The sequence below is a fragment of the Colobus angolensis genome, unplaced genomic scaffold (genome assembly GCF_000951035.1).
Source record: "Colobus angolensis palliatus isolate OR3802 unplaced genomic scaffold, Cang.pa_1.0 Scaffold91, whole genome shotgun sequence".
NCBI lineage: Eukaryota > Metazoa > Chordata > Mammalia > Primates > Cercopithecidae > Colobus > Colobus angolensis.
In genome coordinates, this window is record NW_012123043.1 from 6,030,318 (window position 1) to 6,053,083 (window position 22,766).

The window sequence follows — 22,766 nt, forward strand, 5'->3', positions numbered from 1 at the left end:
GTGAAATATTCAGACACCCCCGCCTCCTGGTGACACAGCACCTCCCCCTAGATGATGTCGCTCAGTGGCACAGAGGCCCCGCACTGTAACACCACGCATCTTTATTAGAGTGCTTCCCACCCAGTGTGCCACTCCGCAGGGCACTCCAATCTCTGTGCCTTCCAGCACCCCTTGAGCCCAGATAGTCTGGCCCGGGGCCTACCAGGCCCAGTCCTGAGTTCTGGATAACAGCCTCTGTGGGAGGGAGGCCAGCAGGTACCAGGGGCGGTTCCATCAGCCGTCACTATGGAAGTGGGGGTCTTGGACATCTCTGGAGTTTGACTGTGGGCCTGGCGGACCTGACCCTTCAGGCCTGCAGCACCTGGAGGAGGGCATGCTTCCTGAGCCCCTGGTGTGAACAGACCTCAGCTGCAGGCCAAAGAGGTGCAGAGAGGGGAGGGGGAGCAGCACCCTCTTTCTCACCAGGCCTCCCTCCCTCAGGACCAAGCCCAGGTCTGAACTCTGCCCACTGCAGTTCTAGATACTTCTGTACTTATGCAGAGCCTCAGAACCACCACCAGGGGAGGGAAGGCAGGGAAAGGTTGTTATCCCCAGTTTTCGGTTGAGGAAATGTGTCCAAACAGAACACCTTTGCTGAAGGTCACTCAGAGCTGGGAGTAGACTCTGGTCATGTGGCGGCCCACGGAATCAACCCCCTTCCGGACCACACTGGCATCGCCTGGCCCTGCAACATCACTGCGAGTCTCTGGACATGCGTGCTAGTTGCCTGTGTCCTCAAGTTTGTACCCAGAGCTGACCACCACCTTTCTTTCTCACTCCCACCCCCTGCTCCTGGCCTCCTCTCCGCTTCTGTGCCACCTGCAGAGGTAACAGAGAGGGTGGGTCAGGCCATTTACCTGGCTCATCACAGCCTCCTCCTGTGGCTCTTCAGTGCGTGGCTGAGGCTGGAAGAGAGGCTGCAGTTAGAGTTTGGGGGAAGTGGCGGGGAACTGACAAGGTTCACGGTTATACACCCTCTTCTACACCTGTCCGCCCTCCCGTTTGGAAAGTAATTGGCACAGCCTGACCCCAATCTTACTACCCCTTCTCTTGTGCCTTGATTTTAAGCTCTCTGCTGCCTCTAGTTCAGCTCCAGAGAGGTGCTTACTCCTGCTCTCCCATCCTCAAACTCTCACCTTTGACCTCCAGCCGGCAGTCCACAGATGCCTCCCCCAGCACGTTGATGGCCTTGCAGGTGTAGACCCCAGAATCAAAGGGGCTGGGTTTCCGGATCTCTAGGGTGCAGACGCCTTGCTCAGAGAGGGCGCGGTATTTGGGGTTGCCCTGGATCTCCATCTTGTTTTTCATCCAGATGATCTTGGGCTGGGAGGCATGGTCAGAAGAGAGCTGGGGAAGTGTGGACTGGAGCGGGGCACTCAAAGGCTATCCCCAGGCTAAGGTGCGGATGCCTGGAGGATTCCTCAGCCCTGCTGTCCCCATCTGCCCCCACTAGCCCAGGGCACAGCAGGGCCTGGACCCTCACCTTGGGTGAAGCTCGGACACTGCAGAACAGCTGGGTGCTGTAGCCAGGGGTGGAGGTGTGGTCAGCCAGGGGCTGGGTGAATGAGGGGGCTTCTGAGAAGTCTCGCTCAATAAACCCTTTAGGTTTGGCAGCAATATCTGGGTTTGGGGGAGAAAGTCGGGTGAATCTGAGCTTACAGGAGTGAAGGAGACCTGTTAGGACTGACTGACTGTGATCCATGATCTATGGATAGCAAGTCATGGCTTATTTGCGGGAACCTGGACAATCTCAAAGAGGCAGAGAAAGCTGAGACTGTAGCTGGGTGGGTCAGGGTGGTGAGCAGAGAAGAGAAGGTGGAAAAAGCAGAGATGAGAGCATCTTGGCAGAGGGTGGAGGTTAGTAACTCAGAGATGCCATATTTCCTTTGTGTTTGTCATTGGAGACTTGACTGGCTTTCCTTTTCTAAACAAAAACTTCTTCCTAATTCTGTGCAGTTCAGGCTAGTGTTAAAAAAAGTTTGCCTTCTGGAACCCACACAGACTGCGGGTCGGAGAGGGCCTCAGGGCACACAAGGGACAGGGAAAAGGGCCCGGGGTTTAACATTTGACACAAGAGGGTCAGGTGCCTGTGTGGAGACAGTAAATACTCCTATCTCTCTTGTCCATCTATGTGGTGTGTATTAGGGTTGGGAGGCTTGTTTTTAGCAAACTCACCCTTTTTAGCACACTACCCATCCATGCACAGGTCACCCTTTAGATTCCCTTCGGGCACTCTCTGCCTGAAACTTGGCGGATGCACACGCATCTCTGGAATAAGTACACAGCCTCCAAAGGGGCATCTTTCATTTGTGTGGATTTGCTCTGATGTGTTTGTTAAAATCAACCAGCCACATCCACTACTTTACAGCCATTCTGTGTGTGTGTAGGCATAGCTGTGGAGTGAGGGGATAGCACGTGTTCCAGGGGCAGACGCCCAGGAGAAGCCCAGAGAGAGGGGTGCAGAGATGCCAAGGAAGAGGCAGGGACAGGGAGAGAATTAGCACAGCCAGCTCTGGGCCCAAACCCACCTGCCTTCTGGATGTGGGCGAGCTCCTTGGTGATGGTGGCTGAGGCGCTGAGTCCACACAGGTTTTCTGAGAAGACCCGGAAGGAGTACGAGTTGCCGATGATGAGGTCAGAGATGGTGCAGGTGGTTGGGTGGTAGCGCTCCAGCACTGTGAACCATTGCTGCAGGGCCCTGGGCGTCACCCTCATTTCTCACCCCTGTCCTCGCCCTCCCTGCTTACCCTGGAGCCCTCTCCTCACAGAACTCATTCCATGCCACCAACCCTGGGATGCTGAACCATCCAGCTTTGGACCTCAGGGACATTGAATTGGAAGAAGGGCTCCCTGGGTCACTCAGGTGACCTCTGAAGGGTCCTCAGAGAATCCTAGAGCCTTCGTGTGCAAAGTGTGGCCCACAGATGTGCAACTTCAGCATCATCTGGAAACTTCTTAGAAATGCAGGCCTTCAGCCCCCACCCTGGACCTACTGAGTCACACTCTGCCTCTTAGCAAGCTCCCCAGCTGACTCATGTGGACATTAAGATTTGAGAAGTGTGGCTCCAGAGCTTGAAAGGCTTCAGACAGCCCGGGCCAGCCCTCCTCACAGTCTTCAGGAGGCGTCTGAGGTCCAGAGAGGAAAAGTCTTGTTAAGGGCCTCCTAGGGAGTCAGGTTAGCAGTGGGCAGACCGGAACTGGATCCCTAGACTCGGTCCCTAGACTCAGTGGGATGGGCCTTCTCCACCACCTTGACCACTTCGTACCCCGACCCCGCTCTGCCTCACCCCTGTCTTTTTGTCTGCCTTCTGCACCGTGTAGCCCAGGAGCTCTGTGTTGCCTGTGTCCTGGGGTGGCGTCCACTGAAGAGCAGCGTTGCAGCCCCAGACGTCCAGGAGCCGGATGCTGCTGGGAGGTCCAGGTTTCTCTGTAGGCCCAGAGTGCGAGGGGAAGTGAGCGTGAGGGCCAGGCTGGCCACAGAGCCCCTACATCCAAGATTTGGCTCCTGCCACACTCCCTTGGCCTGCTCCCATCAGCCGTCAGCTCTGGGATAGGCGGTCGGGGGCTCCAGGTCCCCCTTGAGGCAGCACTGTTCCCCTGACTCCATACCAATCACCAGGATGTCAATGGCTGCCTTGGCCTCCAGGCCTTCCACGTGCACGGTGAGCTCGTAGCGGCCCGAGTCAGAGCGCTGGGCCGAGCGAATGAAGAGGATGGAGTCCTGGTCCCCAGTGCGCACGCTCACCCGCTGGCTGTCCAGGGCGTGGCCGTTGTGGGTCCATGTGGCCTGAGGCTTAGGCTTCCCCTAGCAGGGAGGAGCCCCCAGGGTGAGTGTAGGGAGGTGCCAGCGTCCCCACACCCCCTTAACTCCAGGAGTCTCGAGCTGTTCTCGGGGAAGCCTGTCCCTTTGGTCCTTCTCAGGAGGGGCAGCAGAGGCTGGAGCCACAGGGGCTGCCCTGAGCCACATCCTCCAGGTGTCCAGCCCGCTCTGGGGCCCACCTGCCCATCCCCAGGCTGAGAATCACCAATGAGTCATGTGCATGATTGTGGGAGGATGAGGCCGTCTCGCTGGGTCTCAGCCCGACCCTTGGAGATCCTGCCACTTCCCAGGCTCCCCTTAAATGGGCCTGGTTCCCACCCAGCCTCTTACCCTTGGTGGGGGTAATACCCACCTGGAAGGGGATTTGCAGGTTGACCGTCTCTCCCACCTGGCGGATGTGGGTCTGACGGAGGTGGCGGGGGACACGGATCTTGGGGGCCTCTGGATCAAAGCAAGAGTCTGGGCTTAGCAGTGCAGTGGGGTGGCTGATTGGGGTTTCTGAGGTGGGGCAGGGGATAGCTGGTGAGGGATGCTGGCTGGGAGGAGGGTCCTGCGTGTGCCTGGCTGCCGTGGGGTCCCTCCTTGCAGGAAGGGTGAAGCTTTCACTCCTGAGGTCTAGGGGCCCACATCCCTTAAGGGAGCAGGAGGTTTCAGGAGGTCAGCGCCTCCATGGTGTGAACTGGTAAGCATCCTGGGCACTCCCTTGGCGCCTCGACTCTGCCAGGATGGGATTTGCCTTGCAGCCCAGGCATTCCCAAGCACCAGATGGGCCCCAGCTGACTCTCTGTCTCCCCCTGCTGGGGAGTAGGTGCTGCACCTGTCCGGCTGCACTTCTTACAAGAAGGGGAGGCCGCTGCCGTCTTCCTGCTCTAATACCCCCAACCCTCCACAAGCCCAGGACTTTCAGAGAAGTCCTTATGAAACCCTGTTTGTCCCTTCCTCTGTATCCAGGCCTTATTGAGAGGATTAGGATCTTTCCCTTCCTAAGTGAAGCCAGGGCAGGTATCCCCCCTTCTTCATCTGTCACCCTCCCATAATCTGTTAGTCTCAGAGCTGGGAAGTCCTTCCTGAAGTCCTATTTCAGCCACCTGTTATGCTAAGGAATGACCTTCTGACCCTCACCTGGTCAGGGGCAACCACTGAAGCCCCTGGGCATTCTAAAGGAAGCTGCAGTGGCCACCACCCCTGTCCCCCTGGGCGGGTGCTGGGCCCATGACTGAGGCTCCTTTGCAGCAAACAGGTGGCAGCAGTTGGTTGGTGGCATGCAGGGTGGAGGAGGATGAGACAGTGAGAAGGAACACGGTGTCTCTGAGGATTAGCTGAGTGGGCACTTGGCTCTGGGAGCTCAGGCATGGAATGCTCTAGGGACAGCTGCAGGGGGTCAAGAATGCTTGGCAGCTCCAGGTGGCTGAGGAGGGACAGCTGAGCAGTCAAGGATCCTGGACAGGGCCCCCACTCTGCCCTGCCCATGACAAGCCTGGCTGTTCCCCACTTATTCACAGCCTCCTCTCCCTCTTCTCTCCAGGAAATCCCCTTCTCTCCTGCCAGAGGAATTTGAATGGAGAAGTGGGTGCTGAGTCTGGCTGGGTCCATCAATGCTGGGCCTCAGGGGCCTCTCAGAGTCTGAGCTCCCTGGTTCCCTGGGGAAGGCCCAGCACCCTCCCAACCAAGAGGCCTTCCTGGCACCTCCAAGACTAGAGTCGACACAGCCATACTGCAGCTGCCAGGTGGGGCCACATCTCACTCAGAGCCAAAGGCTGGGAATGTCCTTGGGTTTTGGGTGCCACCAGAGAAGATGCCCTGAAGTGCAGTGGGGCATGAGTGGTCCTGTGTAGGCATCAGACTCTGGGACTGCCAATAAAAGGCTGGGTGACCTCAAGGGATGCTCTGGGCTCCTTGGGATCTGTTTGGCCTCAATAGTCTGTGAATCTAAGCTCCCTAACCCCATGGTTCCCATGTCTCTCAGGCCTCAGAGCAGAACATTTCCTTTTGAATCCAGACTTGACCCCTCCTGTGGATCCCCTCTCCTTCTGGAGGCCTTGTCTAGAGCTACAGAGTTCTGTTTAGCCTCTCCCAGGAACCATCCATCCCCTTGTGGAGGAACAAGAAGGAAGGTGGAGAAGGCCTCAGGCCACCTGCCTGCCTGTGTCTCTCCTCACCCTGGGGGACTGTGCTGTCCCCAGAGACCTCAGATCACACCAAATGACTCACTGTCATTAACAGACTGAAACCCGATCAGCTCTGGGAGGGGAGCAAGGGGAGGCTAATGCACCTTGCAAATAGAAATATTAGCAATGGGGATGGCAGCTGGCCTGCGGGGCCCCAGTGAGGTACGCCCTCTGCGATGGAGAAGTCTTCGTGGACCTTTCTCAGACCCTCTTTTTCTTTCCACTAGGGCCCTGGTGGAACGAGGGGCAAGTAGGGGCTTCTCTCTGTTTCAAGACCTTTGAGAGAATCTGGAACCCAGGACACAGGAAGTGGGCAGAAAATGAGTGTTTATAGCCACTGGAAGAATTGAGATTAGATGGGAGAAAGAACAGATGGACTCTTAGCATTGAGCAGGTGACCCAGGGAACTTGACCTTTTGTTTCTGAGCATCAGGAAGCCCCTTCCTCAAGGCATGGGGGCTGGACCACTCAGGGAAATGGCTTCTTAGACCTCCAGAGACCCCTTGCTGCTGAGGAACCTAGAACTTTCTTCAGGCAAGATGTGATAGTGTGTGGCTTGTGCATGTGAGTGTGGGACGGGGGAAATGACTGCCTGGCTCCCTCTACCTGCTGGCCTCAGTTTCTCCATTAGATGAGGTGTTTGGGAAGGGCTGGGGAGCTGAAGGCCAGGATGGGCTTTACCGATATTCTCTCGGATATGGACGGGCTGGTCCAGCATGGCCGGCGGGCCAGCTCCTGCAGAACTCACTGCAGACACCCGCAGGAGGAGCTTGTCTCCCAGAGCCAGGTTCCGCACGGTCTGCTGGGTCACCATCATGGGCCGGGCACTCACAGGCACCCACTCTGAGGCTGAGGGGATGGAGAGAGTGTGAGGTCTTAGCAGTGTGGCCACAGGCGCCCCTCTCCATGGGGCTTCTTTGCCTGCTGGTGATCTGGGGAAATCGGCCTCCCTCTCTGGGCCTCATTTTTCCCTTCTTTGCCTTCCCTGACTTCTTGTCAAATGGCATAAAAGACACCTGATGTTAGAGCCCTGAAATCATGGCCAGAGATGAGGTTGTTGAAGCCCAGAGAGGGTTGGACACAATTGCAAAGTCACACAGCAAGGTAGGGGCAGAGGCAGAGGCCAGGCTGGACCTGTGGCATGGAGGGGGACAGTGGCATCAGGGATGTAGCCCCCATACTCTCACCCCATTTCTGCTTTCTCCTCACTGTCTCTTATGCTAACATTCCCCTCTCCTGCTCCTCCCTCTCCACTTCCTACACTTCCGGGTCCTCTGAGACTTAGCACTTCCTTCCCCTCTTGCCAAAGGAGAACCCAGAGTCCCTTTACCCTTCTGTTACTCAGAGACTCCTTGGAACTGAGGACAGGGGAGCCCCTCAACCCACCTACCTACCCTTTCTTGCTCTCCTGCTGGTGGAGCAAGAAAGGATAGGTGGGTTGAGGAGCCCACTGCTTGCATCACCCCCTTCTGCGTCTCTCCTAGACTGACCAACAACAGGGCCTGCGCACTTGTCCCTGCAACCCTCCATGACAACCTCCCCTGGGTGTATGCAAGACTTAGCCCAGCACTCACCTCCCTCTCTGCAGAGCTCCAGCACATAGCCCTGGAGGCCCAGCCTCCCCAGGCTCTCTGGGGGCTCCCAGCTCACAGTCACAGAGCTGTTGCTCACATCCTCCAGGGTCAGCAGCAGTGGGGCACTGGGGACATCTGGGGAGATGAAGAGGTTCATGGCCAAGAGCTCCCCTCCACCCCCGACATGCCTGCCTCCCTCCTTCCCCTGCCCCACCTTCAGTCACCTTCACTTGGGGGTGCAGGCTTAGTGATTGCGGGGGCTGCAGGGGCCTGAGGGGCAGAGGCCTGCGGCTTGGGCACCTGCTCTTCCCCGGTGGACTCTGATACTGCCGCTTCTCGGGGAGGCTCTGCGGTGGGCACCTTGGCAGATTCAGTTGCGGTCTCTTCTGTACTGCAGGCAGGGTCCTCGGAAGTGGTTTTCTCCATCATTGCTGGACTGGCTGGGGGGCCAGGCTGGAGTGTGCAGGGGTCAGCCGTTGGGGGGCCTGGGCCTCTAGGGTGCCCGGGACACCTAGGTCCAGGCTTATATAGTCAGGGGCTGCCCCACCCCCAGCAAACGATTCCCAGCTGTGGGGTCAGGTCAAGCAGGAGGACTGGAGGGTGGAGAGGCGCCCAGGCCAGGAATAGCTCTGGGGGAGGAACCACAAGGGCCCCTTGAGGAGTCACTCCCTCATCCATCACCCCGACTGGCCTTCAACAGCCAGGGTGCTGGTGCCCAGCTGGGGGAGGGCGCAGATGGGTGAGATGGGACAGCAAGCAGGCCGTGTGCCAGGTGTCAGGGCAATGGGAGGAAGAACTTCTATCTGGAGAATGAGCCCAGCTCAGGCTCTGTGTGTCTGGCCTCTATGGGGCCATTTGTGCCCAGAGCTTCTCAGACTGGGTGCTGGGGCCCTGAGAGTTTGGAACAGTCTTCCTTGTGAGCACTCCCAGCTTTGCCTCTGGGGCCCACATTCCCCGGGCTCCCACAGTTCCCAGGGACTCTTGCTTGTGCTGTATGAGGCTGAGGGCCCTAGAGAGGGAGGGAATTGAGATGCTGAGGGTGGAGCTGCTTGGAGGATGGTCCTCTAGCATTGGAACCCCGGAAAGGGGGACTAGTCCCCTGGCTCCTGTCTCTGTTGGGCGGGTGGTAAGGAGCTGGTCTCCCCTGATGCCTGTCGTGGGCCTCAGTTTTCCACCTATTACAGAGAACCCCTTGCCCTTCGGGGTGGGGTGCAGTCGTAGGCAGATCTTGAAGATGCCCCAGTGGAGGAGAGCACTCTGAAGCTTCTAGACTCTTCCAAGCAGGCTGTGGGCATGGGCTTTCTTAGTGTGCCAAAGGAGGCAGATATGGCCAGATTTCTAGTTGTTGATTCATTTATTCAATAAAATGTTAAGACTGGGAATCACTGGAAAGCCAGAAAACACCATGTGTCAGGAAGGAGGGAGAGCATTAAGAACTTTTATTGCTGGTGTTGGAGCAGTCACTCTGGAAAATGTGAGAGTTTTACTAGTGCCTAGTAAAATGGATGAGGTGCCTACTCCTTGACGCAGCCGTGCCACTCATGTAACACCCACACCTGCCCCAGGAGCCGTGAAGAAGAAGGTTCATGGTAATGCTATTTGTAATTGTAAAATGTGGGGGAAACAGCTGTCCCTCAACAGTGTGATGGATAAAAAACTGTGGAGTGTTTATGCAAATATAAAGCAAAGCATGGGGTCAAATGGGCAACTTCAGCTACTCACAGACCCAGTGATGAGCAGAAGAGCAGGGCACACAGAAATGGTGCATCTCATCTCTCATCTACATTAAATCCAGATGCAGTCAACACCGGGCTCTCTTCTTCAAGGTGCATCCGTAGGTGGTAAGGCCAGAAAGGAAGATGAGGCCAGTACAAAAGTTAGGATGGCGATGGCCTCTAGGTGGAGGAACAGGGTGTATGTGATCATGGTGGCTGCAGGGGTGCTAATGAGGTTTCCTTTCCTGACCCGGGTGGTGGTTACACAGGTTCTATGTAGTTATTCTTCAAATCAAACAAACACATCTATGCACTCTTTAGCATGTAAGGCATGCTCACAATGTAAAAATAAGTAAATGTGATTTATTCAGGGGCCTCAGCAGCATGCATGCTCTTCCCTTTCCTGGGGACTGGGGACACCAGGGTGTGGCTGCCTCTCAACCCTGTTGTCTCGGCTGGGGAGTGGCAGTGCAGGACCTGGGAGCCTCTGGATCTGGCCCTCCCTGGATGCCCTTGCCCTCTGCTAGGTGACTTCATGTCTTGCCAGGCAGGGAGCGGGTCCTGGAACCACAAGGGCCCCTTGAGGAGTCACTCCCTTATCCATCACCCCGACTGGCCTTCAACAGCCAGGGTGCTGGTGCCCAGCTGGTCCGATCTCCATCCTTGGCCTCTGACTCTGCAGCTATAAGCGAATGTGACTAACCCCACAGGACCCTGAGTCAGCCCTGGAGAGACTGTCCCAGGCTGGGGGAAGGGTGGCCCCAGGGGAGGGCGGTTGGCTGCCCATGAGGGCTTGCAGCTCTGGGGTTTCAAAGATCCCTGTGCGGTGGGGTGGGCAGTGGCAGGGATTAGGGAATACTTGGCCCCACCAGCCAAAGGTGAAATGCCAGGTACCCCCTCCCCACATCCCACCCCACGCCTTGCCGAGTCCTTGCTTTCTTCGCCTTCAGCAGGGCTATGACCTTGGGATCAGTAGCATCTGCCCAGCTCCAGCTGGTTCAGATTTCAGATATTTCCTCCTTCCCTCCACTTCAAACCAGAGTCACAAACCATCAGGCCAACTTGTGATTATCCCAAGTCACAGATAATCCAAACATCAGAGAATCCACAAATCAATTCTCTTTAGTTTTGGAGTGTATATCTGGAGTCTCTTTGGATAAAGGCATTCCTGGGGCTGTGGGAATTCAACAGAAGCCAGATGAGAGCATCTCCATCTCATAAAGGCTGGAAATCTGTCTATTCTTCTGAACCACCCCATCACATCCTCCCGACCTCCTATCCCAGTCCAGCTTTAGCAGAGGTACTTTGATCTCTGGATGGGTGGAGTGATGAGTGTTAGGGGAGGGGTGAGCAGAACAAAGGGCTAAGCCTGGCACTAGGACTGTTGACAGATTTCAGTCCAGCAATGGAATGGGTTGCTTCCAAGGTAATGAGCTGCCCCTCACTGGGAGGCTGGAGGGCCATCTCTTAAGCACTCTGAAAGGACTCCAGTCCCAATAGGCAGGAAGGGTGCATGAGATGACATCTGCATTTCCTGCTGGCCCTGAGGGTCTAGAGTTCAGGGCTTTCTAACCTGGTCCTGTGATGAGCTCCCACCACCTTCCCGTGGGTCGGAAGAGATGGAGTCTTGGGATGAAAAGACTTCTTTCCCAGGGCCTGCTAACCTTCAGGAAATGGAAAAAGTTTCTTTCAACAGGGAATTTAATTTAGAAATCTGGATGGCAGTGACTTTTTTTTTTTTGAGACGGAGTCTCGCTCTGTCGCCCAGGCTGGAGTGCAGTGGCCGGATCTCAGCTCACTGCAAGCTCCGCCTCCCTGGTTCACGCCATTCTCCCGCTTCAGCCTCCCAAGTAGCTGGGACTACAGGCACCTGCCACCACGCCCGGCTAATTTTTTAATATTTTTAGTAGAGACGGGGTTTCACCATGCTAGCCAGGATGGTCTTGATCTCCTGACCTTGTGATCCACCCTGACTCGACCTCTTAATATTTGGAAGGTCATCAGCCATGCTTGGGTTAAGTCCAAGGCAGGTGAATCTGAGGATGCTGGCCTCCTACTGGGGCTCTCTGTGGCTAGGCAGAGGACATGGTGGCCTCATCTCTGCAAGCTCAGGGGTCCCAAGCCTCAGAGGAAGGAATCCAGAAGAGATGGGGGGGTGAGTCCAATGGGTCTAGTGGGTGCTCAAAGATAGACCAAAGCAAAGCGCCAACACACTGTTAAGCTCTTGTACTTTATTGAGCAGCTGTGGAATTAGGAAGGGGAAGTAGGATAGGGGGCACGATTACGTTCCTAAGTGAAGGTTTCAAACTGGGCTTTGCAGAGGGTATAATTAGTATGGTCACTGTGTCTTGTAGGATGTTTGGCTACTTGGTGATAGAGCTTGCCAAAATGGTGTCCTTTGATAAGAACTGGGGGGCAGGGAGTTTAAGAAATTCCCTTGCCAGGCTTGGGGATCTGTAAGTATTTCCATTAACCAATAAGTGTGTACTAACGCCGAGTCTTACACTGTGATGCCTCACTATCCCCGCAGCCCTATCCCTACCTCCCTGCCCACCAGGGCTGAGCTCAAATCTGTGTGTTGTGGCCCTCTGCATAGGCTCCAAGGGAGGGAGACTGAGGCTCAACCTGGGACTCAGCAGGGCAGGTGATCAGGCTCCTGGCCAGCTGGAGCCAGAGGGGGATGGGGCATCCTTGGCCCCCGTGCTGTGTGCAGAAGAACAGAGGGCTAAGTTGCGGCGAGTGCATCCTTGATGGCATTGGTGAGAGGGAAGCGCAGATCCTGGCCGCAGAAGGAGCCCTGGAAGTCATCCAGGTCCAGGGCCCATACCATGGCGCCTGCCAGCTGCCTGTCCTTCAGGTACTGCACCTGGCAGGGGAGGCCCAGAGGAGCAGGGCTGGGTTCCCTGGCACAGAGTGTATACAGGGCACATGTGCTCTGTGAGCCCAGCCCAGCCCTCAGTGCAAGGGACAGGAATCTGGCTGCTGGGAGCAGGGCCTCCTTCTTTCTCTTTGTCCTGAGGCGTGGCCTTGGGGAAGCCTACCTTGCTTTTGACGCTTTCCTGGTCGTCGTATCCTACCCACTGGTTGCCTTTGGTGGCATAGGGGACCTGCTGGCCGAGGATTCTATGGACTGTGGCTCCGCGGAAGAAGTCACAGATCTGAGCAGATAACAGGGGAAAGGTCGTGTGGGGAGTCGTTCTGAGACCTTGCAGGTCACCAGGAGACGCCACTCTCCAAATCTCTTTTAGCTCCTGCTCCATCCTGCGGCCTCACTCTCTCCAGGGTCTGCGGGCTGCATGTGTCACACAAGTTTATATAAAACAGATGCAAATGTCCCAGAGATGGTGGCTGCCTTGGCCCTGCTTAGCTTCTTCCATTTAAATAGAGATGTGAGGCCTGCTGGTTGACACTGAGGACAGGCCCAAGGACACACAGAGCAGCGGAGGCTAGATGAAACAAAAAGCTGCCTCTTGACCTCTGCTCTTTCCTGGGCTGGAAGGAAGACTTCAGCCCTATAGCCAGAGGGATATCCCAGGGGCCTAGTGGTGCAGGCCCATGTGCCTGTACCTGCTGGAGACTTTCAGCAACAGATGTCCTAACCTTTCCTTTCCACTTCCTCAGGCATGCTGGGGCAACCGGACATTTTCTTTATTCCCAAAGGAGAAAAAGCAAGAACGTGGTGGGGAATCACCTTCCCCAGGGCTGCTGGTGGTGTGGGGGGAATCCTACCTTCTCCCCTAACTCCATTACCTCATAGTAGGCAAGGGTCCCTGCCTCCTTGGTGAACCGGCCTGGAATTCCTGGTCCGGAGATTGGGGCTCCAACACCAGTCTCAGAAGAGGCCAGGGTGAAGCTTTTCCCGAAGGTGGGGATGCCCATCACCAGCTTGCCGGCAGGAGCCCCCAACCTCAACATGTACCCCACAGCATAGTCCTGGGTGGGGTAGGGTGGGAACAACGTGAGCAGTTAGTGCGCAGGTGCGGAAGATTGAGCAATTAATGCTGCTGCTGTCTTGACAGCAATTATAGGTATACGGTGCACTGGGGATTCCCCTGTCCCTCCGGGAACTGATCATGTCACTTTAAAGTGAATTTTACAGTTGTATTCTTGAAAAAAATCCTTTGAGGCATAGGGAGGGACTATTACTATTTGACAGATGCAGAAATCAGGTGATTGGCTCTGGGGGCACAATGGCTCCCACCTCCTCAGTTCTCAGCTTCTCCCCATTCTGCCCCCTGCCTACACTCCATTTACCCTGCAGACCACCTTCCCAAAGCCATGGAGCATGCCCAGACTTTGGGCCTCAGTTTCCTAATCTGTGGAATCGGCCATCATAACCTCTTTTGACGCTTTCCTGGTCGTCGTATCCTACCCACTGGTTGCCTTTGGTGGCATAGGGGACCTGCTGGCCGAGGATTCTATGGACTGTGGCTCCGTGGAGGAAGTCACAGATCTGAGCAGATAACAGGGGAAAGGTCGTGTGGGGAGTCGTTCTGAGACCTTGCAGGTCACCAGGAGACGCCACTCTCCAAATCTCTTTTAGCTCCTGCTCCATCCTGCGGCCTCACTCTCTCCAGGGTCTGCGGGCTGGAGAGATGGATGACCATAACCCCTGTCTTGCAGGACTGTACTGAGGACTAGAGGGGTTGGTGTGTGAGCACTGGCAGATGGCAGGTCTTGAGGCCCCTTCCTGGCCCTCCCTCCTTCTGAGAACTCACAGTGTTGCTAAATCTGTCAGGACTCGCATCCTCCTGGCCTCGGAACAGGGGACTATGATGGCCTGTGGTCCCACGCCAGGCTCCATGAAAATCGTACGTCATGATGCTAATGAAATCCAGGTGTCTGAGGAGGAAGGGGATGGAGGGTGAGGCAGGAAATTATTAATCGAAAAGATTTAGGCCAGGTGCGGTGGCTCACACCTGGAATCTCAGCATTTTGGGAGGCCGGAGAGGGTGGATCATGAGGCCAGGAGTTCAAGATTAGCCTGGCCAAGATGGTGAAACCCCCCGCCCCGTCTCTACTAAATAAGCCAGATGCAGTGGCAGGTGCCTGTAATCCCAGCTACTCGGGAGGCTGAGGCAGGAGAATTGCTTGAACCTGGGCTGCAGAGGTTGCACCACTGCATTCCAGCCTGGGCAACACAGTGAGATTTCATCAGATTTCATCTCAAAAAAACAAACAAAAAAAGAGGAAAGCTTTTGGGCTCCCATTTAAGGCTCCAGCAGGATGTGAACAAGGGAAGCAGACAGCAGCCGGACAGGCTGCTAGCCTGAACCCCATTGCTGGCACACCACCCTGTGCCACTCCAGGGCATGGGCTCAGGGTCCCACAAGGGCACTTCAGTCAAGAATGGGTCCTCTGTTATGCCCAGCACACGTTTGGGAGCTGGCCTCTATCCCACCTTACCCCCACCACTCCTGCCATGCTTATCTCAGTGAAAGCAGATTCAAAGTAGCATCAACAGACAGCCTGGCGGGGAAAGAACAAGGCCAAAGGATGACCTGAACCTAAGAGGCACTGGGTGGAAGGAGGTTTTGCACACCCGCAAAACCCGGTGAGCCCACTGGGGGTGGATTGCACGAATACGAGCTTCTTCGGATATGTGGGGCAAATGTTTGAGAGCCACCTGTTTCCCACCCTCTAAAGAATCCATTTAATTAAGCACTGAGTTCACACCTCCCTGGGATCCTAAAGGAAGCTCTGAAGTCATTTTGAAGAGTCTTTGTTCCTTACTCCCGGGTTTCCCGAGACCCATGGCTCTGCTCTCTGGAGAGGTGAGGCTGCTTGGCTGTTCCTTGTTCCTCACAGGCATGAGGGGCGGGGTGAGGATGAGGCGTGGGGCCAACAGGAAAGGGGGAGGCCTGTGTGTGTGAGAGAGCCTTGAGGACTCCCCAGCACTCTAGAAAGAGGCTGCTGTTGGCCTTTCCAGGGCCCAGCACTCTGCTCATCCTGGCATGGAGAAAATACTCTGCAATGGCCAGAGGGTTTGAATAGCTTTTTCCATTTCCCTTTCCAAAATACTTTCATAGCAACTCTCTCAAGTGCTCAACAACAGCCCAAGTGAAAAAGGAAAGGCAAGGATTGTTATGCCCCATTTGACAGATGGGGCAACTGAGGCACAGGGCAGGTAAGCGACCTGCTCAAGGTCACACATCAAGGCTTTGGAAGAACTGGGACTGGAAGCCCAGTGTCCTCAGTCTACATGCAGTGCTAGGGCTGGGGGTGGCGGGGAAACAGGAGTGTTGACAGAGGTTCTGGGGAGGCTGCCTGGGGCAGGAGACTCACTCGGATATCTGGGCAATGTCATAGCTGCTGTCAATGGTGACCTTCCCCGCAGACACTGCTGCACTGAGCAGGAGCTGCTTTTTCCCTGGCTGGGCTTCCTTTGCAAATTCGGCCTTCATTTCCTAGATGGGAGACAGGCAGGTGAGAGAGAGGGTCCCAGAGGGCATGAGAGGTAGACTTGTAGAGGGGGCCTAGGTCTCTGTGCATCCCATTTGCTATGATCTCCAATCTGCCTGGGGCCTAGTGGAAGTGATAAAGCGGCTCATCAGTGGTCCTATCCTCAGGTGACCCATCCTTTTCCTAAAAAACTGACTACTCTTGTCCCCAGACCCATGCGCACCTGTCAGCACTCAATTACTCCCTGTCCTGGAGGGAGCATCAGAACAGTGGGTGACCCCTATTGGCCTGCAGATGACTTTGGGAGACATTTGCCTTTCGGTCTGTGCTTTGTTCTAGCTGGTACGTGAAATCCCAAAGTTAAAGTGGTTTCTATTAGTATTGTGAACAATTTGTTGAGACTTCCTTCTGCCCCTGGTAACTGGAGATGCTTGGGCTGCCCCAGACAGAGCTGAGAGCCGCTGGATGCAGTGCATGCTGCGTATGGGTGGCATCAGGATGGGATCGCAGGGTGGACAATGGGCATTGCACTAAGTGGGTAGTGACGAGTGGGTGCTCCGCTCAGTCACAACCTTCCACCTCTTAGAACCCCACTCCTACCTCCCACCATGGTCACAAGAAGCCTTCCTTGCTGTGTGAGGTCTTCAGGGCACAGGGTCCCAGGACACTGCAGCGAGGCTGAAGTCCCTCTTTACCTGTCCTCAGGAGGACAGCAGCTGAAGCCAGCTTCTAGCCCACCCCATTCCCTCCTACCTGCCCATCTCCCTCCCTGTCCCTGACCTGACCAGCACCTTGATTAGGGTGGTAAAATGCTGCTTGTCTCTCCGTCCAGGGTAGAGCCAGGCAAGGTCCAGCCCATCAAAGCCGTGGGTGCGCAGAAATGGCGGTACTGACTTGATGAAAGTCTGGCGACTCTGGGTGTTGGAGGCCATCTTGGAAAATCTAGGACCAAATCAGCCCCATGGTGTGCTCAGCACTGATATGCTAGGTGCCTTGGGCCTTTGGTGGGGTTTCCAGGACCTGCAGAGCTGGGAGCCTGAGGCCACACAGCTCTGGGAGGGCATGACTGGGAGAGGGGTCACCTCCAGGCATGCATGTGCCTTAGAGCCAGGCATTCCAGGTTTCCAAGTCCTACTCTATCACTTACTAGCCAGCCACTGTGAAAGGTTATAACCTGAGTCTCAGTTTCATCATCTGTAAAATGGGGACAATTATAACAGCTCACCATGCTGTTGTGAGGATGACACGGGATCATGGGGATACAGGGTGCTGGACACAGAGAGAGCACCCAGCACATAGGTGCCAACAATGGCCATACCCACCCCCATTTCAAGCCCTGCTCCAACCCCACCTAATCCGAAGACTCCACCCAGGGTCTCCCCACTCCTCAATTTCACCATTGGTTTCCATCCGTCTCTTTCCAGCCCTAATGGTAGTAGCCCCAGAAGTCCCATATCTTTGGGCCTGTAAGGTAGTAAATAGAGCCTCAGCAGGGAATTGGGAGATCCACTGTTAACTTGCTATGTGACTCTTGGCAAGTCCCGTTCCCTCTCTGGGCTCTGCTTTCTTTGCTACACATCAGGCAGGCCCCTGACAACCAGGCAGGCCTTGTACCTAACCAGTCTGGAGCCCCTGGAACATCCATACCGTGGGTGGGGGAGACCCAAGCTCCTCACTCCTATGCCATCATCCTCTGCCGTCCTGCCCCTGGGGAGAGGCTCCTACCTTTGAGAGCCAAAGTTCCATCCTCCGACAGACAGGAGCGTCTTCAGATTGGGGTTCCTGTGGGGCACAGGGAGGTGGGGAGGGCAGGGGTGGAATGTGGTTGTCATGACACTGGGTGGCCCCATGTCTTAGAGGCCATAGTATGTTTCCTGCTTTGGGTGAGAGGCTGGGTTAGGTCGCTGATGTCCTCCCATAGGACTTCTTGGGAATCCCATAGAGATTCATAGTGGTGGATCTCTGAGGGGTCACAGGCTTCATGGGAGTTACTCTGAGGTCTGCTGCCCATTTTTGTTTTCCCCAGTGGAGAAGACAGAGTATGGCAAAGTAGAGTCATGCACATTTTCCATGCTCCCTGGAGAGCACGTTGGTGGTGGGGAGAGGTTCCCCCTTCCCAGAGGGGCTCAGCTGTGCTTCCATCTACACTCTCTCATCACCCCAAATATTGCCCAGCACCTACGGTCATCCCCTCCGCCCATTTAAGCCAAGCGCCTCTAATTCTCCAATCATAGATGAGTAGGGTGGGGCCTTGTCCATCCTTCTGGGTGGGGTTGCCCTGCCCTGGGACCAGGCCAGCTGGTCCCTCCGCTCCTGGCCAGTCCTGGCCCGACCTGTTCTTGAGTGTGTTGAGCGTGCCATAGAGCGTCACATCATTCCACTCCCAGGTGTCGATGTGATCGTTGCTTATATTGGCAAAGCTGTAGATGATGTGGGTACAGAGGAAGCGGTCAATGGCATCTGGGAAGCAGCTCCCGTCGCCTTCCCGGTACTGGGACCAGCTGGTGTAGTAGCAGACCAGTTTGTATGCAGAGCCTGAAGGAGAAGTCAGGGGTGGGGCCCGGGCCAGGATTCGGCAAGAGACCTCAGGCTGAGCCCAGAGCTGAGCACCAATGGGGTGTGGGGGTGGGTGAGGAGGAGTGGGATGCAGATTGTGAGCAAAGTCATAATTCTTAAATGAAAGGAGCTGGTTCAGGTCCCCCTTCCTCTGGGGAGTTCCCTGACTGGTGAAAATAAGGCCTGTTCTGAAAATACTTAGAAAAGATCAAATGCAGGGGATGAATACGCTACAGGCATTGTGTGGGGGAAGGGTAGGAGCTGGTGAATAAGGGTGAAATGGGACCTGGTGCCAGCACAACAGGCTTCTTGGAAGCAGTGGCTTTGTGGGAGGGGAAGGCCCAAGACAGCCTGTGTCACAGATGGCCCTGGCTTTCAGGCTGGCACCTTTAGTGACCTGCAGTGAGGTCCTTCATCCATGAGGGACTCTGGCCCACCTTTCTCTGCCTCCTGGTGAGAGTGCCTTTAACTTGTAACCCACCCAGAATGGCAGTCCTGTGCTCCCTCAGCATGTCCCCCAAGCTGGGGCACAATATCACAATGGACCAGGAAGTCCTTCCTCGCCTCTAATTCCGTTTCTCCTGCTGCAAACAATGTGGGCGTCACTCATCCAAGCAGCTACTGGGCAACTGTACTAGCAGCTCTCAGGGACTATTAGTCAAAGCCTTCACTGAACCAGGACCTTTTAAAATTTCTTATTTTGAGAATTTTCATATAACCAAAGAGTATAGTAAAATAAACATCCATATACTCCTCACTCCGGTTTAGCAAATGTGAGTATTTCCAAGCCATTGAAAGCACAGAAGAAACTGGCAGAGTGTTCCCCTGGATCTAAGACCTTTTCCACACCTGCCCTGTGCCCTCGCCACACCTCTGGACTTAAAGTAGGGGTGGAGGGATTACTCACAGCACTGGAGCAGCACCAGGACCACACAGCCTGAAGAGAAATCCAGGGTCAGACCCCTGCAAGTGCATCCTGCCCTTCCGCCCTGCTCCCTCCCCCAAGCAACTGAGAACTACCCCCAACACCGTGTCCCCCCCCCACCTCCTGGTTGCAGCCTCATTCCCTCCTCTGGCCCCTGGCTCTGCTTCCCCTCCTGCTTTCCCCACTCCCTTAGTCCCCTACCCAGCAGGTAGATGGCTCTGCGGGCTGTCTGGGCCTGAAAACACAACTCTGATGGATTGAACTTGACTAGCCCAGGTACCTGTTTGAGCCGCCTTCACACACATTCTGGCTGTCGCAGAGCAGGTCAGGGTGTAGCCTCTTCCCTTGCCCACAGCTCCTGGTGCCAGCTACCTAGACAGGGCCTCTTCCCCAGGCCCTACCTGTCCCACCCTCTCCACTCCCTGACGCAGCAAACCAGCCCTTTTATGGGAACTGAGCTATGTGTCAATGAAGGAATCACGAGGCTGGCAAGTGGAGGCGGGGGAGTACTATGGATTACCAGAGGAGGGTTGAGAAACCGCAGAGTTTTGAAAACTTTGGGTCAGGTCTTCAGGAGGCACCTGCCAGCAGAGGAGCCACTAGGGTGATGATGGGGGGCTTCCGGAGATGTGACTCAGCCACATTTCCCAGCCTTCCTCCCACTCCTGCACCCCACCACTGGTGCTCTTGCCAGCAATTTCCTGGCTTTTCTGGCAGCCTCTACCTTTGCATCTTCAGCATTCACTCCAGGCCCCTGGCCAGGTGGAAACTGGGCACAATTGAGTTACATAAGCCACAGTGCCCTAAACAAGGCTGTTGTTTTCTTCCCAGGCTCAGCATTGCCCTGCCTGACCTACCCTCCTACCCTCCCCCTCACACTTTCTCTGTGTCTTCGGGCTGGGTAAGGGCCAGAGAGCCTTGGGAGGAAGGAAAGCAAACAGCCTGAAACTGAGCACTCCCTTTTGGGCCCATGTCTGCTTTTTTTCCTTTTTTTTTTTTGCAGTTTATGTGCTGATTATTTAGAGGGCAAGACGGGGAAATTCCCAAGAATGGTTTAAGCCCTGGTGCTATTTTGTTTCCGTTTTGAAATTCCCATAAAGATGAGTGAGATAGGATCTTTTGCAAGCTCGGTGCTGCAGTGAGGCACTACAGAGGAAATACAGGCCCTACAGGGCAGCTGCATGGAGCATCTCAGATCAGTCAGCTCCCCGGCTCTCTCAGTGAGGCTTTGGAACCCAAGCCTGATGATACAGCCCCTCTCTAAATCCTTCGGTGATCTCTCATCACTCCTAGGACAAGAATAAAACTTCTTAACGAGGCTCTCTGCCTGATTACGTCCCTGTTTGTGGATACTTTTTTTTTTTTTGGCCAAATATCCAGGACAACTCCATTCTTTGCAGGCTTAATAGGCAGTGAGTGAAAAGTTCAGATCTCCAAGAGCCAGAATGGATCTGAGGGCTTCTCAAGAAAGGACGTTTATTTTTCACTAATGTTAGGTCATAATCGAATTTTGTCCAGGCTGGTTTTGCAGCTCTCTCTTGGTGAGGTCTCTCTCCTCTCTCCCTCTTCTCTCCCTCTTTCCCTTTTGTCTTCCTTTAAAACTCAGCCAGTCCCTTCCCTTCATTTTAAGAGGGGTGGACAAAAAGTGGCTTGTCCAGAATCATGCTTGGTGAATACTAAAGGGGCATCAGTTTTCCTTTTTAAGATGATTGCCTCCTTTTGTACCCAAGATGACTGACAGCAATGATAGTCAATGATAGCTTCTTCTTGTTCACTTGGGGCACTGAGAGGTGGACTTCTAATTTCTAATAGTGATTTTTTTTTTTTTTTCTTTGAGACGGAGTCTCGCTCTGTCACCCAAACTGGAGTGCAGTGGCGGGATCTCAGCTCACTGCAAGCTCCGCCTTTTGGGTTCACGCCATTCTCCTGCCTCAGCCTCCCGAGTAGCTGGGACTATAGGCGCCTGCCACCTCGCCCGGCTAGTTTTTTGTATTTTTTAGTAGAGACGGGGTTTCACCGTGTTAGTCAGGATGGTCTCGATCTCCTGACCTCGTGATCCGCCTGTCTCGGCCTCCCAAAGTGCTGGGATTACAGGCTTGAACCACCGCGCCCGGCCCTAATAGTGATATTATGAAGTGGGCATGCAAATGCAAAATTTTTCACCACAGAGCACAGGATGTTAAGAAAACACCTCCTATTTTCACTATCTTCCTCTGTTAAAAATTATTTCATAGGCTTATATTGACCCAAGCCTTGCTGTCCTATGCTCCCTCCAGCTTAGTTTATTAATTCCACATGTTCTGTCTGAAGTCAGCTTTGTCACAACGAATGGCCAAGATACCCCCTGGGCCTGTGTCGACAGGATTTGCCAAGCGTCCCATAGGCTCACCACCTCCCAGCCTTATCTCAGGCCATGACCCCCACACTCCCTATATTCCACTCATGCTTATATGTCTTTTTTTTAATCCTTATATTTGCTCTACTGACTCCCACCACAGGGCCTTTATATATGACATCCACTTGCCTGTAAATAACTATGAAAGATCTGAGATTTTATGCTGCTTGCAAATTAATGAGATAGTTACAGTTTCATGGATGTTGGCAGAAGACAGGAGACTCCTAGGTCAGAGACAAAGGACTTTATTATCCATGGCACAGCAAGCAGCATGAACTTCATGTTTGGGTCAGTTCCCCTTAGCCCCCAAGTTGTCCCACAAGGGCAGTGTTGGAGGAGCCCGGGTAGATGCTGTGAATGCAATGAGTTACATCACAGCAGAGGAATCACTAGTTTAAGGAACCCAAATCTTTCATGTTGAGCAGTAAGGCTTCCTCACCTTGGCCAGCCCAAGACAAGGGAGACATTATCTTTATTACTGGACGGTAAACAAATCTGCCTTTTGGTCTGGAGGGGGACACTCTTTCTATCTTCCAAGGCTGTTTGCTGTGCAAACATCACTAAAAAGATTGCCTAGAACAAAGAAGCTGGTGCCTCTGCGCATAAGCTGTGCAGGAAATACAGGCAACCCATGGAGAATTGCAGCCTAACACTGCTCTTCTTTGGCTGCTTTATTCTTCCTCATCCTTCAGATTGTAGCTCAGCAGGCACCTTGTCTGCAGAAAAGGCAATTTCCAGGTGACAGAAAACCTGCTGTGGGGCTGTCAGAGCACTTTGTACCTCTCTCCTTAATATGTGACTCAGTTATAATTTTATATGTTGTGTGTGGGAGTGGATGTTTTATTGTTTGCCTCCCTCACTACACTATACACTCAGTAAAGGCAAGGGCTGGGTCATTTTATCCACCTTTGTATCTATCCCCAGTGCTTGAGACATAGTAGATGCTCAGTAAAGTACTCATTGAATAAATTAGTAAATGAACAAATGATCTAAAAATGGTGCATAACTTCATACTCTTATATTTTGAGTTTAAACCCTGATGTTCTCAAAATTTCATCTCATTCAATAGTTTTTGTTACCCTGTGAAGAACTGACTCAGGACGTGCCATAAAACCACAAAACAAGCTTCCTGACTTAATTTCCCTAATCAAACATTTCTAGGCCCCACAGTA

At 54.3% G+C, this 22,766-nt stretch overlaps 2 protein-coding genes across 3 annotated transcripts; both read right to left on the minus strand.

Moving 5' to 3' along the window:
• Positions 1–81: 81 nt before the first annotated feature.
• On the minus strand, positions 82–8,083 carry MYBPH (myosin binding protein H). Its single transcript, XM_011931795.1, has 11 exons — positions 7,826–8,083; positions 7,602–7,736; positions 6,709–6,876; positions 4,212–4,300; positions 3,649–3,844; positions 3,327–3,466; positions 2,568–2,727; positions 1,523–1,659; positions 1,176–1,362; positions 897–944; positions 82–361 (listed from the first exon to the last, which is right to left on the minus strand). The coding sequence occupies exons 1-10, from the start codon at positions 8,028–8,030 to the stop codon at positions 928–930; spliced, it is 1,434 nt and encodes a 477-aa protein (XP_011787185.1). The 5' UTR covers positions 8,031–8,083; the 3' UTR covers positions 82–361; positions 897–927.
• Positions 8,084–11,527: 3,444 nt separating this feature from the next.
• On the minus strand, positions 11,528–19,830 carry CHI3L1 (chitinase 3-like 1 (cartilage glycoprotein-39)). 2 transcript variants are annotated; one of them, XM_011931797.1, is made up of 10 exons: positions 19,480–19,830; positions 19,182–19,211; positions 18,052–18,253; positions 17,444–17,500; positions 16,510–16,660; positions 15,602–15,723; positions 14,035–14,158; positions 13,067–13,249; positions 12,358–12,474; positions 11,528–12,182 (listed from the first exon to the last, which is right to left on the minus strand). In XM_011931797.1, the coding sequence occupies exons 1-10, from the start codon at positions 19,502–19,504 to the stop codon at positions 12,042–12,044; spliced, it is 1,152 nt and encodes a 383-aa protein (XP_011787187.1). In that variant the 5' UTR covers positions 19,505–19,830; the 3' UTR covers positions 11,528–12,041. The 2 variants fall into 2 exon arrangements, with proteins under 2 accessions (XP_011787187.1, XP_011787186.1); XM_011931796.1 differs by having other exon boundaries at positions 11,528–12,474.
• Between the last annotated feature and the right edge of the window lie 2,936 nt (positions 19,831–22,766).